The sequence below is a fragment of the Dipodomys spectabilis genome, unplaced genomic scaffold (assembly GCF_019054845.1).
Source record: "Dipodomys spectabilis isolate Male_0828 unplaced genomic scaffold, ASM1905484v1 ptg000140l, whole genome shotgun sequence".
Taxonomy (NCBI): domain Eukaryota; kingdom Metazoa; phylum Chordata; class Mammalia; order Rodentia; family Heteromyidae; genus Dipodomys; species Dipodomys spectabilis.
In genome coordinates this window covers 27,547,800-27,567,267 of record NW_024870817.1, presented here as the reverse complement: position 1 = coordinate 27,567,267, position 19,468 = coordinate 27,547,800, and the positions used below count along the sequence as shown (strand labels likewise).

At 42.2% G+C, this 19,468-nt stretch overlaps 1 protein-coding gene across 1 annotated transcript in view; it reads right to left on the bottom strand.

Annotated features, from left to right (window-relative positions):
* The window catches only part of Bdp1 (B double prime 1, subunit of RNA polymerase III transcription initiation factor IIIB), a 108,807-nt gene that overhangs the window by 78,815 nt on the left and 10,524 nt on the right, over positions 1–19,468 (bottom strand). Inside the window, 7 exon segments of the mRNA XM_042690896.1 lie at positions 2,024–2,164; positions 4,050–4,104; positions 6,327–6,421; positions 10,435–10,568; positions 13,068–13,196; positions 14,291–14,350; positions 17,312–17,421. Coding sequence (XP_042546830.1) covers positions 2,024–2,164; positions 4,050–4,104; positions 6,327–6,421; positions 10,435–10,568; positions 13,068–13,196; positions 14,291–14,350; positions 17,312–17,421 — 724 coding nt within the window.

The following is a 19,468-nucleotide window of genomic DNA, read 5'->3' as shown; positions in this document are numbered from 1 at the left end:
GCCGGGCGCTGGTGGCTCATGCCTGTAATCCTAGCTACTCAGGAGGCTGAGATCTGAGGATCGCGGTTCAAAGCCAGCCCGGACAGGAGAGACCGTGAGACTCCTATCTCCAATAAACCACCAGAAAACGGGAAGTGGTGCTGTAGCTCAAGTGGTAGAGCGCTCGCCTTGAGCTGAAGAGCTGAGGGACAGCGCCCAGGCCCAGAGTTCAAGCCCCACGACCGACAAAAAAAAAAAAAAAAAAAAATTGAAGAGAAACTAAAGTAAGAATAAAATAAATTATAAATGTCATTATTAGAATGTAACAGGTGTCACAAGTTCCATCTCAAGCACATGATTTTTAATTTTTACAAATCTAAGCCAGGCGCCAGTGGCTCACACCTATAATCTTAGCTACTCAGGAGGCTGAGATCTGAGGATCATGGTTCAAAGCCAGCACAAGCCGGAAGGTCCATGAGACTCTTATCTCCAATAAACCACTAGAAAACTGAAAGTGGCGCTGTGACTCAAACAGTAGAGCGCTCGCCTTGAGCTGAAGAGTACAGGGACAGCACCCAAGCCCAGAGTTCAAGCCCCACAACCAACCAAAAAAAAAAAAAAAAATCTATACAGGCAGTTTTATATATGTACATATATACATATATAAACTAACGTACACACACATAAAGAGACATATTACTGTTTTATATAAATGTATATATAGTGTATATATGAAATAGGTTTATATATAGTAATAAAAAGATTTTAGCCAGGTGCCCGTGGCTCATAGCTGTAATCCTAGCTACCCAGGAGGCTGAGATCTGAGGATTGCAGTTCAAAGTCACCCCAGGGAGAAAAAGCATTGAGACTCTTACCTCCAATTAATCACTAGAAAATCAGAAATGGAGCTAAGGCTCAAGTGGTAGAACACTAGCCTTGAGGCCTTGAGTGAAAGAGCCCAGAGACAGCACCCAGGCCTTGAGTTCAAGCCCCACGACTGACAAAAAGGAAGAAAGAAGGAAGGAAGGAAGGAAGGAAGGAAGGAAAAGAAAGAAAAGAAAAAAGAGGAAAAGAAAAGAAAAGAAAAAGATTTCAAAATACATTACTGGGGGCTGGGAAGGTGGCTCAGTGGTAGAGCGCTTGCCTTGCATGCCTGAGGCCCTGGGTTCGATTCCTCAGCACCACATAAGCAAAAAGAAAAAAGCCGGAAGTGGCGCTGTGGCTCAAGTGGTAGAGTGCTAGCCTTGAGCTGAAGAGCTGAGGGACAGCACCCAGGCCCAGAGTTCAGGCCCCACGACCGGACCCAAAAAAAAAAAAAAAACAAATTACTGGGCTGAGCTCTGATGGCTTACATTTATAATTCTAGCTACTCAGGAGGCTGAGATCTGAGGAAAGTGGTTCAAAACCATCTCAGACAAGAAAGTCCATGAGAATGTTACAAGAAAGTCCATGAGAATGTTATCACCAATATCTATCAAATGGCAAGAAGTGAAGCTGTGGGTCAAGTGGTAGAGTGTCAGCCTTGAGCAAACAAAGCTCAGAAAGAGCACTAGACTCTAAGTTCAAGCAACCAGGACTGGGGCACGCGCACACACGCGCATGCGCACACACACACACACACACACACACACACACACACACACACACACACACACACACACACACACACACACACACACACACACACACACACACACAGCTCAGAAAGAGCACTAGACTCTAAGTTCAAGCAACCAGGACTGGGGCACACGCGCACACACACACACACACACACACACACACACACACACACACACGTGCACACGCATGCGCACACACACACACAAATATTTCATATTATTGGTCTGGAATGGATATGGATCTAAGTGGTAGAAAACCTGCCTAGCAAGCCATCTGTACAACACCTTAATAATAACAAAATTATATTTTTTAAAACATCAATACTTTTGGTAATGTGGTTCAAGTGGTAGGAGCATCAGCCTAACAAACACATGGCACTGTGTTCAAATCCCAATACCAGCAAAAAAAATGAATGAATGAATACCTTTTACGTTTTTCCGTGGTTTGGAGGACTTTTCCTTCAAACTCTGATTTTTAACAGATTTTTGTTTTCTTTTCTCTTCTTCAGCAAGAACTTTCTGAAGTAAATGAGCAAAAAAATCGAAGTCAAAAGGACGTTTTTCTTCTGTTTAAAAAAAAATAAAAGGAAAATAACCTTCAAGTTATTTTTTTAAAGAAGGAAAAGTACTTTGTCATTTGTAAAGAATCATACATCAAAAAACAGACTTATCACTAGGACCATGGATAAACAAGTAGATAATAGAACACCAGTCAGCAATAAAAGAAAAAACTGTGGAGTGTAGCTGAGAGGCAGAGCACTTGTCTAGCATGCGCAGGACCCTCAGTTGTAGCATATGCTAAGTGAATATGTGGGAATTCAAATGAAAATAGTGGTTGCATTGAGCCAGTAGGATAGATTTTGTTTTTCAGGGGGTTTTTGGGGCGTCCGGTTATGGGGCCTGAACTGTGGGCCTGGGCGCTGTCCCTCAGCTCTTCAGCTCAAGGCTAGCGCTCTACCACTTGAGCCACAGCGCCACTTCCGGCTTTTTTCTTTTTGCTTATGTGGTGCTGAGGAATCGAACCCAGGGCCTCAGGCATGAAAGGCAAGCACTCTACAGAGCCACCTTCCCAGCCCAAGGATAGATTTTGTTTGATTAGAACAGAAACCAAGAAAAATTCTGAAATAACAAAAATGTTCCATATATGATTTGGGGTGATGGTACATGTATATTCTTCGCCAGTTTCAAACTACACTCTGAACTGCCTGTAATATAAAGGTTGTTCAGTAACAGTGCTCATTCTTAATAGCTAGCACAAAATACTGGATTTAATCTCCAACAACAAATAACAAAATGTGAAGATGATTAAGTCTTCAAAATGCCTATCTATATAGGCATTTTTAATCATTTCACTATTTACTCCCTCCCCAAATAGCAGTAAAGTAGGAAATAATTGTAAAATGTAAGTTTAGTAGACTCAGGAACATATTTTTTTTTTTTTCTTTTTCTTTTTTTTTTGGTCCGGTCGTGGGGCCTGAACTCTGGGCCTGGGCACTGTCCCTCAGCTCTTCAGCTCAAGGCTAGTGCTCTACCACTTGAGCCACAGCGCCACTTCCAGCTTTTTTCTTTTTGCTTATGTGGTGCTGAGGAATCAAACCCAGGGCCTTGAACATGCAAGGCAAGCGCTCTACCACTAAGCCACCTTCCCAGCCCACTCAGGAACATATTTGAATGCTCAGCAGCACCACTATATCAAAAAATAATAATAATAATCAAGCCAGGCACCCAGTGGCTCACTCCTGAAATCCTAGATAGCTACTCAGGAGGCTAAAATGTGAGGATCAAGGTTCAAAGCCAGTCCGGGCAGAAAGTCCGTGAGACTCTTATCTCCAAAAAAAACACAAGAAAACCGAAAGTGGCGGGGTGGCTCAAGTGGTAGAGTGTTCACCTTGAGCTGAAGAGCTGAGGGACAGAACCCAGGCCGAGAGTTCAGACCCCACAACTGACCAAAAAAAAAAAAAAAAAGCTCAGAAACAATGTTCAAAACAGAGTTCAAGCCCCAGGCATATACACTCACACAAACACCCACACACCTATACACACAAGGATTCTCAACTGTCCTGATTGCCACTTGATATAAACACCTATACACAGCAGGTGGTCAGTGCTGATGACTTAGTGATAAGTTGACAGCAGGAAGGATTCATCCATAGTGTTCTATTTTCCAGAAACAATCTTTTAAACTTAGTCCCTCACAATAAACACCTAGCACTGGTACTATCAGACCCTTGGTAATCTCTTGGCATGGACTCTTAATCTGCTTCTAGATATTTTAACTAATCCTTTGTCAATGGATTTGTAGCATTACTAAAACCAGGATGTTAAATAGAAAATTTCCAGTCTTATGCTTCTTAACCAATATAAAGACAAATCTAGAACACACTAAAGTGAAAGAAAAATATTGGACATTTTTAGCCTCTCCAAATGATAAAGGAAGACATTATTACTTACGGAATGCTTTGTCTATTCTCCATCCATTTGTTTTCTCTTCACGTTTAAATTTATTCTGTCAACAAAAAAAAAAGTCAAGAAATGTAACAATTTTCCTCAAATTATTGAAGAATATCTGGAGGTTTATACCTAAATTATGGCAACTTAGGAGGCTGAGATCTGAGGATTGAGATTCAAAGGCAGCTAAAGCAGAAAAGTCCATGAGGCTATCATCACCACTTAACTACCAAAAAGTTGGAAGTGGAGCTGTGGCTAAAGTGACAGAACACTAACCTTGACCACAAAAGCTCAGAAACAATAACCAGGCCCTGAGTTAAAGCCACAGGGTTTTAACTTTAGTATCCATGAAGATACAAACACACAGTAAAAATCTCATTCATTTTGCTAAAATACTGTAAAAATAATGTAACACTAGGCCGAGTCCTGGGGACTCCATCCCCCCAACATAGAGCAGCTTAGACCCTTACAAGTTTCTAGAAACCACCTTTCCCCATCTTTTGGACTGGGAAAGCCCCCCAAAATGCAGACAATCTGTGATTTAGCAACAAAGGTGAATCTGCCAGGAAGAGCTGGTTGGGCAAGTCTCCAAGTTCTCCTGGGAGAAAAGCAGGCAATCTTTGCCAGTGAAAAGATTGCTAGAGGGGCTGGGAAGGTGGCTCAGTGGTACAGTGCTTGCCTTGCATGCTTGCCAGTGGCTCACGTCTATAATCCTAGCTACTTAGGAGGCTGAAATTTAAGGATCTCAGCCTGGACAGGAAAAGTCTATGAGACTCTTATCTCCAATTAACCTCCAGAAAACCAGAAGTTGTGCTGTAGCTCAAGTGGTAGAGCTCGCTCCCCTTGAGCTAAAGAGATCAGGGACCAGGCCCAGGCCCAGAGTTCAAGCCCCAACAAAACAAAACGAAAAAAATTAACACTAATGTATGTTTATCCCATATTTTTGCTTAAAAAAAATGCTTGAGTGGGGAGCTGGAAAAGTGTCTCAGTGGTAGAGTGCTTGCCTCACATGTGTGAGACCCTGGTTCTGTTTCTCAGCACCATATAAGCTAAAAACACTGGAAGTGATGCTGTGGCTCTCAAGTGGTAGAGCGCTAACCTTGAGCTGAAGAGCTGAGGGACAGTGCCCAGGCCCAGAGTTCAGGCCTCACAACCAACAAAAAAAAAAAAAAAAGACTCTACTGCAGGGCACTGGTAATTCATACCTGTAATCCTAACTACCAAGGAGGCTGAGATCTAAGAATTATGGTTCAAAGCCAGCCCAGGCAGGAAAGGCCATGAGATTCTTATCTCCAATTAACCACCAGAAAACCAGAAGTGGCACTGTGGCTAGAAGTGGTAGACTGCTATGGCTGGGAGAGTGGCTCAGTGGTAGAGCGCTTGCCTTGCATGCCTGAGGCCCTGGGTTCGATTCCTCAGCACCACATAAGCAAAAAGAAAAAAGTGGTGCTGTGGCTCAAGTGGTAGAGCGCTAGCCTTGAGCTGAAGAGCTGAGGGACAGCGCCCAGGCCCAGAGTTCAGGCCCTACAACCAGACAAAAACAAAAACAAACAAACAGAAAATAAAAACAGAAGTGGTAGACTGCTAGCCTTGAGTGGAAGAACTCAAGTATAGCACCAAAACCCTGAATTCCAGCCCTGTGACCAAGGGAAAAAAAAAAAAAATATTCAAACTATTCTGGCATATGTGTCTTCTCTTTATATCAACACTTAAATTCAGAGCCTTTATCAGTACACTCTCAAACATATTTGAGAAATAAGAGTGATGGAGATGTATCTGTATTTGAACTGAGAAACCTTACTTGCTTTTCAAGTAATAAAGGAGAAATAGTGAAGGGAAAAACTGTCACTGGGCACCAGTAGCTCATGCCTCTAATCCTAGCTACTCCTAATTACTGAGATCTGAGGATTGTGGTTCAAAACCAGCCCAGTCAGAAGAGTCCCCCTGAGACTCTTATCTCCAATAAACTACTCAAAACAAAAGCAGGAAGTGGAACTATAGTTCAAGTGGTTAAAGCACTAGCCTTGAGCACAAAGATGCTCAGGGACAGTGCCCAGTCTCAAGTTCAAGTCCCAGGACAGGCAAAAACAAAACAAAAAACTGTCATTTAAACCAGACACGTATTTGTTTTTTTTTTCACCTTTTATATGCAAAATATATTTTAATATTATATATATAGTACAATATACACATATATGTGTGCATACACACACACAGACATACACACACATTTAAAACTTTGCAGATTGTTTCCAAACAAGCATGTTAAGTTTACTTTACCTTAATTTCTATTCTTGCTCTGTGAGGAAAAAGTTGTCCAATCATAGAAAAGTCCGTTCCTACCATGCTGATGGCTAAAAAAAACATATCTGTTTCTGTAAAAATAAAAGATTTAAAATAACCAAAAAGTAATCTTTTTAAAAACAAAATTAAGAGAAACATTATGAGTTTAAAAATTCACAGTACTTAATTTCATGGGATAGAAGCTAATGGTATGCATAAAAGCATTTTTTTTTCCTTTTTTGGTCAGCCATGGGGCTTGAACTCAGGGCCTGGGTGCTGTCTCTGAGTCTTTTTGCTTAAGGCAAGCATTCTACAGAGCCATTTCCAGTTTTCTGGTGGTTAACTGAAGGTAAGAATCTAATGGGCTTTCCTGCCTAGAAAGACTAGGATTACAGGAGTGAGCCACCAGCGCTCAACTATAAAAGCATCTTAAACAATCCAAAAAAAGGGCATTAGTAATTTTTATTTTTTTTTTTTTTTTTTTTTTTTGTCGGTCGTGGGGCTTGAACTCTGGGCCTGGGCGCTGTCCCTCAGCTCTTCAGCTCAAGGCGAGCGCTCTACCACTTGAGCTACAGCGCCACTTCCGGTTTTCTGGTGGTTTATTGGAGATAGGAGTCTCACGGTCTCTCCTGCCCGGGCTGGCTTTGAACCGCGATCCTCAGATCTCAGCCTCCTAAGTAGCTAGGATTACAGGCGTGAGCCACCAGCGCCCGGCTTGGCATTAGTAATTTTTGTGTTCATACAAAGCAGCTAATTTTTTTTATCTGACCTCACTTTAAATGCCTTTAAAAACTGCCATCCATGGCCAGCATTGAGTTATGTGTCCAACTAAGATGAGCTAAATAGCGTATGAATAAAGTAGCTAAGGATGGGACTGGTAGTGCATGCCTGAAATCCTAGCACTTGGGAGGCAGAGGAGGATTTTGAGTTCAAAGCCATCTAAACTACACAGAGAGATCCAGTCAAAAAGACAAAAAGAAACCTGGGTGCTAGTGGCTCCCCCTTATATTCCTAGCTCCTCAGGAGGCTGAGATCTGAGGATCACAGTTTAAAGCTAGCCCAAGTAAGAAAGACTTGGAGATTCTTATCTTGGAGCACTGTGGTAGCAGTGTTAGCCTTGAGTTAAAGAGCTTCAAGAACAGAACATAGGCCCTGAGTTTAAGCCCCATGACCAACCCAAAGAGAGAGAGAGAGAGAGAGAGAGAGAGAGAGCGCACGAAGAACAGAGGGTCAGTGGCTCACACCTGTAATCCTAGCTACTCAGAGCACTGAGATCTGAGGATCACAGTTTGAAGTCAGTCAGCCTGGGCAGGAAAGCCTGAGACTCTTATCTCCACTAAACTACAAAAAAAGCCAGAAGTAGAGCTGTGGCTCAAGGGGTAGAATACTAATCTTGAGCAGAAAAGCTCAGGGACCCAGAATACTAATCTTGAGCAGAAAAGCTCAGGGACCCAGCCCAGGCCCAGAGGTCAAGCCCCAGAAGGGGAGTGGAGAGGGAGGGAGAGAGAGGGAGGGAGAGAGAGAGAGAGAAGGGGGAAGAAAAGAATATAGTAGTGGAGCACCAGTGGCTCACACCTGTAATTCTAGCTACTCAGGAGGCTGAGATCTGAGCATCACAGTTCAAAGCCAGCCTGAGCAGGAAAGGCTATGAAACTTTTATCTCCAATAAACCACCAGAAAAACCAAAAGTGGCACTGTGGCTCAAGTGGTAGAACACTAGCTTTGAGCTGAAGAGATTGAAAGACAGCATTCAGGCCCAGAGTTCAAGCCCCATTACCAATAAAAAAAAAAAAAAAGAAGATAGTAAGGAATGTCTAACGGGAAAAATACATGAGAAACTTGATAAAACTTGGTGAATGTGACAGAAAATAGAATTATACAATCTTTTTATTCTACATCCTCTACCATATTTGAATTTTCTCACAAAGCTCTAATACTTCTGTGTGCATGCGACAGCACTGGGGCTTAAATTCTGGGCCTTGAGCTCTCAGTTGGCTTTTTAGCTCACAGCTGGTGCTCTACCATTTGACATAGGCCTCCAATTCCAGTTTGTTACTAGTTTATTGGAAGATAAGAGTCTCTGCCTGGCTGGCTTCCAATCTTACTATTTTATTTTTTGGTGGCAGTGCTTGGTTGAACTCAGTGCCTGGGCACTATCTCTGAGCTCAAAAGTCTACCACTTGAGGCATAGCTCTAGTTCTGGCTTTTGGGTGGTTAATTAAAGGTAAGAGTCTAATGGACATCCTTGATGGGCAGGCTTCAAATGTGGATTCTCAGATCTCAACCTCCACAATAGCTAGGATTATAGAAGTAAACCAGGGGCTGGGAAGGTGGCTCAGTGGTAGAGCCCTTGCCTTGCATGCTTGAGGCCCTGGGTTCAATTCCCCAGCACCACATAAGCAAAAAGTTCTAAATCACTGATTCTTTAGCCGGGCGCTGGTGGCTCACGCCTGTAATCCTAGCTACTCAGGAGGCTGAGATCTGAGGATCTCGGTTCAAAGCCAGCCCGGGCAGGAGAGACCGTGAGACTCCTATCTCCAATAAACCACCAGAAAATCGGAAGTGGTGCTGTAATTCAAGTGGTAGAGCGCTCGCCTTGAGCTGAAGAGCTGAGGGACAGCGCCCAGGCCTAGAGTTCAAGCCCCACAGCCGACCAAAAAAAAAGAAAAAAAAAGAAAGAATAACCAATGGTGCACAGCTCCAATCTCAACTCTCATAAATCAGCCTTCTGAGCAGCTAGGCTATAAGGTATAAGTAACCAGCATTTGGCTTCTACTGCTTTTATAACAGAAAACACTAACAAGCCCCACCATTGTTTTGGTTTGTCAATACTGCGGTTTGAACTCAGGATATTCACTTGCTAGGCATGTACTCTACCAAGTGAGAGACAGAGAGAGAGACAGACAGACAGACAGACAGACAGAGAGAGAGAGACACACGCACACGCACGCGCACGCGCGCGCACGCGCACACACACACACACACACACACCACACCCATATGGGATAGATTTTTTGAGACAGTCAATTATGTTGCCTAGAATAGCCCTCGAACTTGCAATCCTCCAGTTTCCATCATTTGCTTTTCCTTTTCTTTCTTTTTACCTCCACCTATTGCACACTGGATTAGATTTATAGACATGTACTAGGTACTACCTACAGTAGTAGGTAGTAGGAAGGGTCTATGTAGACTAGGCTGGCCTTGTGTTTCTATTTTAGCTGCTGGGATTACAGGCGAGTGTCACCAACACTAGGCTAAATAACATAATTTACCAAGACAGATTTTATTACACAATACTATCTGACATAGAACATTATGACTTTAGAAATGTTAATTTTCCATTCAATTTTTTTTTTTTTTGCCGGTCCTGGGGCTTGAACTCAGTGCCTGGGCACTGTCTCTGAGTAGCCACAGTGCTACTTCCAGCTTTTTCTACTCATGTGGTACAAAGAATTGAATCCAAGGTGTCATGCATGCTAACCAAGCACTCTACTTCTAGGCCACATTCCCAGCCCTTTTTTCTCCTTTTTTTTTTTTTGTCAGTGGTAGGGCTTAAATTCTGGGCCTGGGCACTGTCCCTCAGCTCTTCAGCACAAGGCTAGTGCTCTGTCACTAGAGCCACAGCACCACTTCCAGTTTTCTGAGTGGTTTACTGGAGATAAGAGTCTGATGCCCCAGGCTAGGAAGGTGGCTCAGTGATAGAGATGCAAGCATGAGGCCCTGGGTTCAATTCCTCAGCACCACATAAGCAGAAAAAGCCAGAAGTGGCAATGTGATTCAAGTGATAGAGCTGAGGGACAGTGCCCAGGCCCAGAGTTCAAGCCCCATGACCAGTGGGGAAAAAAAAGAGTCTCATGGCCTCTCCTGCCCAGGCTGGTCAGATCTCAACCTCCTGAATAGCTAGGATTACAGGCATGAGCCACCACATACAGCCTAAAAACAATTTCTAAGATACAGAGATATATAGCTGCACAGGGATAGATGGAAAGTGACAATAATATTAGCTAAAGAGAAAACAACATATTAATATACGTATTACTTAAGGGAGATCTAATCAGAAATATCAAACATCAATTCATCTCAAATAATTTTAATAAGTAATTACCTTTATTTGACCATGGTTTAGAGTAACAGTTTTTTCTAAAGCTGGAATAGGTAGTTGTAGAGCCTCGCTCAAATATAGGGTCATTTTCCTCAACAACACAGGGGCCTTTTGTCCTTAAAACTTCAACAGTTAAACTGAAAAAAGCAAATTTTCAAATAAATTCACATTAAAAATAAATAAACAGTAAATTAGATTTAGGTACTTAGATATTAAATTTACAATAGAAGTCACATAAAAAGTACAAGTCACATAAAAAGTACACTAATATACCTTTGGAAAATAAGTAAAGTACATTTAAATATATATATTCAAAATATCTGTTAATTTCCACATAAATGTTATGCCCAAAATGCAGAAATAAATGTAAACCTGGTTGGAAACATGGCTTAGAGGTAGAGTGCTTGCTTAGCATGCATGAGGCCCTGGGTTCAATTCCTCGGTACCACATTTAAAAAACAATTAGATTAAAAAAGAAAGAAATGTAAACCTGTTCTTAAAACGGTTAACAATATAAAATTTACAAAATATTCTTGCACTACTTAAAATACGTGTTTTATGCCAGGTGCCAGTGTCTCATACCTGCAACTGATCTACACAGAAGACTGAGATATGAGGAACACAGTCCAAAACCAGCCAGGACAAGAAAGTCAATGAGACTCTTTTCTCCAATTAATCACCAAAAATCTAGAAATGGAGCTGTGACTTAAGTGGTAGAGCAATAGCCCTAAGCAAAAAAGCTCAGGACAGCACACAGGTCCTGAGTTTCAAGCCCTAGGACCAGCACCAAAACAAAAAACAAAAAAGTGCGGCACTCAAATGCTGTCTATACATGAACATGTAAAAAAATATAAATACACACTATGCTACACACAACAGGAATTTTGAGAATTATAAGTATTTCATATTTATAGCTTAGAATCCTACAGCCAATGCACTTTAAATATGCTTTTATGTATTTAATAACCAGTGAAATCACCATTACAAAAACAAAAGATTAAAGGGTAGTGGCTAATTATCTATAATCCAAGCTAGTCAGGAGATTGAGATTTCAACTCCTAATAATCTTGCTCATTCTCCTCTACATTAACCACATATGCCACCATAACCAACAGGAGCCTGAGATTTGAGAACTGAAATTCAAAGCCAGCCAGCCAAATCCAAGACTGTTATCTTCAATTAACCAGGGAAAAAGGTAGAAATGGAGATGTGGGCTCAAAAGGCAAATCACTAGCAGTAAGGAAGACAGCAATCGGTCTGGGGTTGAAGCACCAATAGCAAGAAAAACAAAAACAACAGTAGGATTCTATTTATATATCCTTATCAAATTTAAATGTTGTATTTTTTATTATTAAACTGTCAAAGGGCTAGAAGTGTGGCTCAAAATATTAAGAGAACCTGACTAGCAAACTTGAGGCCCTCAGTACAATACTGAATACCATCCCAAAAAACAATCTGGCAAAGATTTTTCATTTTCTTTTTTTTTTTTTTTTGTCGGTCGTGGGGCTTGAACTCCGGGCCTGGGCGCTGTCCCTCAGCTCTTCAGCTCAAGGCGAGCGCTCTACCATTTGAGCTACAGCGCCACTTCCTGTTTTCTGGTGGTTTATTGGAGATAGGAGTCTCACGGTCTTTCCTGCCCAGGCTGGCTTTGAACCGCGATCCTCAGATCTCAGCCTCCTGAGTAGCTAGGATTACAGGCGTGAGCCAGTAGCGCCCGGCAGATTTTTCATTTTCTTGATTTTCCTATTAATTTATCTCTTTTATAAATTTACTTAATAAGCCAGGCACTGGTAGCTCACTCCTGTAAACCTAGCTACTTAGGAGGCTGAGATCTGAGAATCCAGGTTCAAAGCCAGCCCAGGCAAGAAAGCCCATGAGACTCTTTTCCATTAAAGTGGTGCTGTGGCTCAAGTTGTAGAGTGCCCAACTTAAGCTGAAGAGCACAGAGACAATGCCCAGGCCCAGAGTTCAAGCCCCACGACCGAACAAAAAAATAAAAATGGGGCTGGGAAGGTGGCTCAGCGGTAGAGTGCTTGCCTTGCAAGCCTGAGGCCCTGGGTTCGATTCCTCAGCACCACATAAGAAAAAAGAAAAAAGCCGGAAGTGGCGCTGTGGCTCAAGTGGTAGAGCTCTAGCCTTGAGCTGAAGAGCTGAGGGACAGTGCCCATGCCCAGAGTTCAGGCCCCACGACCAGACCCAAAAAAATAAATAAATAAATATAAATAAATAAATAAATAAAATATATATGTACTTAATAGTAGAGGGCCGGGCTGGGAAGGTGGCTCAGTGGTAGAGCGCTTGCCTTGCATGCATGAGGCCCTGGGTTCGATTCCTCAGCACCACATAAGCAAAAAGAAAAAAAGCCAGAAGTGGCGCTGTGGCTCAAGTGGTAGAGCGCTAGCCTTGAGCTGAAGAACTGAGGGACAGCGCCCAGGCCCAGAGTTCAGGCCCCATGACCAACAAAAAAATAAATAAATAAAATAAAAAGAAATAAAAAATAGTAGAGAGCCAGAAATAGGATCTTTCCTCAGACAAAAGCAGATCTATGATCATGAAACCATCATCTTTTCAACTTCTCTTTCTCCTCCTTCTCTAGCCCCTGTCCCATTCTATTCATTTCTCTCACACTAACTTACCTTTCTTCATCCAAAATAATAGAGCCATCTTCAGCCACTTTTACACGAGGGACCAGCAATGGCCCATCATCTATCTCTTCTTCCATTTCTTCATTTTCATCAGCATCAAGAGTACCCTTATTTTCTTGCCTACTGAAAGCAAAGATAAATTAATATATGCAACTATATAAATAATTCCTGGGGCAGAAGAACTCTGAGTTCAAAGCCAGCTAGGCTACAGAGTAAAACCCTTTCTAACAAAAAAGCCAGGTGCTGGTGGCTCAGGCCTTTAATTCCAGCTACTCTGGATGCTGAGATCTGAGGATCACAGTTCAAAGCCAACTTGGGCAGGAAAAGTCCATGAGACACCTATCTCCAATACACCAGCAGAATACTGGAAGTGGAGCTATGGCTCAAGTAGTAGAGCTTGAGCTAAAGAGGTGAGGGACAGCACCCAGACCCAGAGTTTAAGCCCCACGACCAACAACAACAAAAAAAAAGCCAGACACCAGTAGCTATAATCCTAGCTACTCAGGAGACTGAGATCTGAGGATCATGGTTCAAAATCAGCCCAGGCCAGAAAGTCCATGACACTCTTATCTCTAATAAACCACTCAGAAAACTGAAGGGGTGCTATGGCTCAAGTGGTAAGAGCTGAAGAGCTGAGGGACATCTCGTAGGCCCAGAGTTCAAGGCCCATGACTGACCAAAAAAAAAAAAAAAACACCAGAAATGGCACTGTGTCTCACACTCACATGGTAAAGCACTCACCCTGAGCTGAAGAGCTGAGGGACAGCACCCAGGCCAGACCGACAAAAAAAAAAAAAAAAAAAAGAGGCTGAGATCTGAGAATCGCAATTTGAAGTCCACTGGGCAGAAAACTGTCCGTAAGACTCTTATCTCCATTAAACTACTCAGAAAAGCCATAAGTTGCCCTGTGACTCAAGTGGTAGAGCACTAAGCCTTGAACACAAAGAGACTCAGGGATAGTAACCCAGGCCCTGAGTTCAAGCCTCAGTACTGGCAAAAAAAAAAAAAAAAAAAAAGAAAGAAAAGAAAAAAGGAAAGAAAAACACCTATCAGAAGCAAACCATAATAGGAAGTACCACTGATTTTATTTTTCAGAATGAGAAGAAATTGGAGGTAGTTCAGTGTGTGTGAGGCTCTAACTTTGATCCCCAGTACTGAAAAAAGAAAAACAAATAGAAGAATACACATGACAGAATATAAGGTGAGATGCTTACTCTCTTGTTTGAACTGGAGTCACTGATTTTTCATTTTTCTTTTCTTGTTCCAGTGAAGAACTATTAAACACAAATGACAAAAACTTTAGGGCTACAAAGAAACATAGGTCCCATGGTTTCCCTTATTTGCAATATCTAGTATAGGTATGAGTCAAGCGGAAAAAGTCAGATAATGTGATGTTAGGAAAACAAAACCTCAAATATGTATTTTAATGTTTTTGTTTCTTTCATGCATGTGTTTCTAACGCATTTATAAGATTATTTCTTTGTTGCTTTGTATGTCCCTCCCCCACAGTGTAACCCCCGCTTTCACTATATTTGATGTCAGTATAACATGTGGAGGAGATGGGGACAAACAAGTCGTTTAAGGATTCAGGTGGACCTGTTGCAACAATGAGAAGTACAAAATGTCATGTCAAAACCAGCTTTACAATGTCGGTGGGGGGGGGGGAGGGGGGTATGATTGGTTGGGAGGGAGGGGGGAGGCTGGGAAGGGAGGTGAAGGGTAAACAAAGGAGGAGGCTGCAATGCTTGGTAAGAAATGTATGCATTATCCTGCCCATGTAATTGTAACCCCTCTGTACAGTATGTTCTCAAATAAAATAAAATAAAATTTAAAAAAAAAAAAAAAAAAACTTTAGGGCTAGTAATGTGCTTGGTAAGGTGCTTGCCTAGCATGCAAGAAGCCCAGGGTTCGATTCCTCAGTACCACATAAACAGAAAAGGCCAGAAGTGGTACTCTAGCTCAAGTGGTAGAGCACTAGCTGTGAACACAAAGAGGCCAGGCCCTGAATTTAAGCCCCAAGACCGGCAAAAAAAAAAGACAAAAATTTGAATTATCAATTTACATGTTATTAACTTCTCTGTATTTTTTTAATATGGTATATCATAACACTTCAATTTTGCAGTTATAACCTGAGAAATTAGCTCGGTTTGTGTTTACCATGCCCAGCCTAGGATTTTATCCCCAGCACAAAAAATAGCTGGGCACTAGTGACTCAATTCTGTAATCCTGGGACTGGGAAGGTGGCTCAGTAGTAGAGCACTTGCCTTGCATGCATGAGGCCCTGGGTTCGATTCCTCAGCACCACATAAGCAGAAAAAGAAAAAAAAAAGTCGGAAGTGGCGCTATGGCTCAAGTGATATAGTGCTAGCCTTGAGCTGAAGAGCTGAGGTACAGTGCCCAGGCCCAGAGTTCAGGCCCCATGACTGGACCCAAAAGAAATAAAATAAAATAATCTGTAATCCTTGCTACTCAGGAAGCTAAGAACTGGGATCATGGTTAAAAACCAGCAAAAACCAACACTGGCAGGAAAGTCTATGAGACTCCAATTAACCATCAAATAGCCAAAAGTGGAAGTATGGCTCTCAAGTGGTAGAGTACTAGCCTTGAGGAAAAAGCTCATGCCTAGGCCCTGAGTTCAAGCACCAGGACCAGTGTGCGCGCACACACAGACACACAGACACACAGACACACACAGACACACACAGACACACACACACACACACACAAGTAGAGCTCTAGTTCAAGTGGTAGAGCACTTACCTTGAGGGAAAAAAAGCTCAAGGACAGCTCCCAGGCACTGAGTTCAAGCCTCAGGACTCATATATACACACACAAAACAAGAAGTTTTGTTCTTGAAGGATTTAATCCTTCAAATTACACTGTATTCAATTTATATTTAAAGCATGTATTAACTACACAAAAAAAGTAACGAATCCCTGGTATCTAACCTTATGTTCATTGATAGATGTCCTACATGCATGTAACATAGGTTAAGTTTATCCCTTCTGCACTATATTTAATTAAAGTATGACATAAAAAGTAGACTATCTCTGGGGCAGGAAAGTTGGCTCAGTGGTAGACTGCTTGCCTTGCATGCATGAGGCCCTGGGTTCAATTCCTCAGCACCACATAAGCAGAAAAAGCCAGAAGTGCTGCTGTGGCTCAAGTGGCAGAGCACTAGCATTGAGCTGAAGAGCTAAGGAACAGTGCCCAGGCCAAGAGTTTAGGCCCCATGACCAAAAAAAAAAAAAATAGACCATCTTTGCCTCTTCATATTTATATAAATATACATACTGAAATGAACGCCAAGAGACCTTTTTTAATTCCTTTATTATTTTAGTTTTTAGTTTTTGATGATTCTGTCTGCTTTACCTCATGCATGGAGTATTCACGTGGACAGCTGCAAAAGGGTGAGAGGGAGAGAAGAGAACTCAAGGGAAAAAGGACAGAAGTGGAGCTCAATGGACACTGACGAAAAGTAAATCTATACAAATCATGAGTGGAAATAGGAGGGAAGGAATAGAAAAGAATGAGGGAAAAGAAGAAACTACACAAAAGGAAATGGACTCATACCTGACTCATGTAAGTATAATCCCTCTGTATGTTGCCTTTTTAATAACAATCAAGTAAATTTTTTTTTTTAAACTAGATCAGGGGCTGGGAAGGTGGCTCAGTGGTAGAGTGCTTGCCTTGCATGCATGAGGCCCTGGGTTCGACTCCCTAGCAACACGTAAGCAGAAAAAGCTGGAAGCAGCTCTGTGGCTCAAGTGGAAGAATGCTAGCCTTGAGCTGAAGAATTGAGGGACAGCACCCAGGCCCAGAGTTCAGGCCCTTACAACCAGCAAAAAAAAAAAAAAAAAAAGCTACATCATACCTTCAGCCAGATTATAGTAAGAAACAGAACTTGCAACTTAATTAGAAAAAGGTGTCTAGTTGCTTTTACTACAATACTGGTAACTAATATAACAAAACAAACAATTCTAATCTTAGTGATAAGGGGCACCATTAACCATTCAAACAAGCAGTTACTTGATGGAAATGGAACTCAGCAGTAGTGTCAGCAGTAAAGAGTGTACTTAACACAAGTGAAGCCCTGAGTTCAATTACCAGCACAAAAAGAAAAGAAAAATAGTTTTTGTTTAAAAGAGTTTACCTAAAAAGACAGTATAACACCATAAATCTTACCAATATGCTTTTGGAAAACAAGAAACTTTAAAAACAAGTATTTTACTTACGCCATGGGATTTTTATCTGGAAGATAATATATGAAGTCTCTCATTGTCATTTTTGAACGATCTGCTATCTTCTGGCTTTCATTTATACCGTATTTGTTTTTCCATTGTTTCTATATAAACAAACACATACAGACCCATTTTTATAAACATAGAAAAAATGCTTTATGCTGATTACTACTCCAAAACAATTTATATAATAAACATTAAAAAGGGCTGGGAATGTGGCTTAGTGGTAGAGTGCTTGCTTAGCATGCATGAAGCCCTGGGTTCATCTCACAAACAGAAAAAGCGAGAAGCGCTGCTGTGGCTCAAGTGGTACAGAGTGCTAGCCTTGAGCAAAAGCAGCTCAGAGACAGTGTCTAGGCCCTGAGTTGCAGCCCCAGGACTGGCAAAAAATAAAATAAATAATAAAAATAAACATTCAAAAGTTGTAGCAAGGGCTGGGAAGGTGGCTCAGTGGTAGAGCGCTTGCCTTCCATGCCTGAGGCCCTGGGTTCGATTCCCCAGCACCACATAAGCAAAAAGAAAAAAAGCCAGAAGTGGTGCTGTGGCTCAAGTGGTAGAGCGCTAGCCTTGAGCTGAAGAGCTGAGGGACAGCGCCCAGGCCCAGAGTCCAGGCCCCACGACTGGACCTAAAAAAAAAAAAAAAAAGTTGTAGCAAAGCCTGGCTACTTAGGAGGCTGAGATCTGAGGATCATGGTTCAAAGCTAGCCCAGGCAGAAAAGTCCACGAGACCCTTATCTCCAATAAACTACTCAGAAAAGGCCAGAAGTGACACTATGGATCAAGTGGTAGAGTATTAGCCCTAAGCACAAAGAGGCTCAGGGACAGCATCAAAGCACCAGTACCAGCAAAAATAAAGTTGGCTGGGAATATGACTTAGCAGTAGAGTGCTTGCTTCACATGCATGAAGCTCTGGGTTCAATTCCTCAGTACCACATAAACAGAAAAAGCTGGAAGTGGCACTGTGGCTCAAGTGATAGAGTGCTTACCTTGAGCTGAAGAGCTCAGGGACAATGCCCAGGCCCAGAGTTCAAGCCCCATACGGACAGAAGAAGTAGAAGGAGGAGGAGGAGGAGGAGGAGGAGGAAGAGGAAGAGGAGGGAGGAGAAGGGGAAGGGGAAAGAGCAGGAGCAGGAGAAGAAGAGGAGGAGGAGGTGGGGGGGAGGAAGGGAGGGAAGGAGAAGGAAGAAGGAAGAAGAGGGAGGGAGGAGGAAGGAGGGAGGAGGAAGAAGGAGGAGGAAGAAGAGGAAGAAGAGGAGGAGGAGGAGGAGGGGAGGAAGGGAGGGAAGGAGGGAGGAAGAAGGAGGGAGGAGGAAGAGGAGGAAGAAGAGAAGAGGAAGAAGGAAGAAGGAAGGAGGAAGAAGGAGGAAGGAAGAAGAGGAAGAAGAGGAAGAAGAAGAAGAAGAAGAAGAAGAAATAGTAGTAGTAGTAGTAGTAGTAGTAGTAGTAGTAGTAGTAGTAGTAGAGCTGGTGGCCCACAACTATAATCCTGGCTACTCAGAAGGCTTTGATCTGAGGATCATGGTTTGAAGCTAGCCTGGACAGTAAAGTCCATGAGACTCTTCTCTTCAATTACTAAAAAGCTGAAAGTAGAGCTGTGGCTCAAATGGTAGAGTGTTAGCCATGAACAAGAAAAAGCTCAGGAACAGTACCCAAGACATGAATTCAAGCCCCAGGATTAGCGCACTTGTTCATGCGAGTGCACGCACATATATACATACACATACACACACACACACACAATGGATTTTTTCTCATTCATTAGAAAGAATATTACATCATTTGCAAAGAAATGGAAAGACCTGGAAAAAATTATGGTATATGAAGTAATTCAGGTCCAGGAAAACAAAGGACATGTTCTCTCTCATAGTGGAAGCCAGTACTAATTCATAAATGTACAAGAAAGCCAGGCACCAGTGCCTCACAACTTTAACCCTAGCCACTCAGGAGGCTGAGATCTGAGGACCACAATTTGAAGCTAGCCTAGACAAAAAGGGCCATGATACTCTTATCTCCAATTAACCAGCAAAAAGCCAGAAAGTAGAACTGAGGTTCAAGTGGCTTAGCTTTGAGCACAAAAGCTAAAAGACAGTATCCAAACTCTGAGTTCAAGCCCCAGTACTGGCACACACACAAAGCATAAAAGTAAACAAT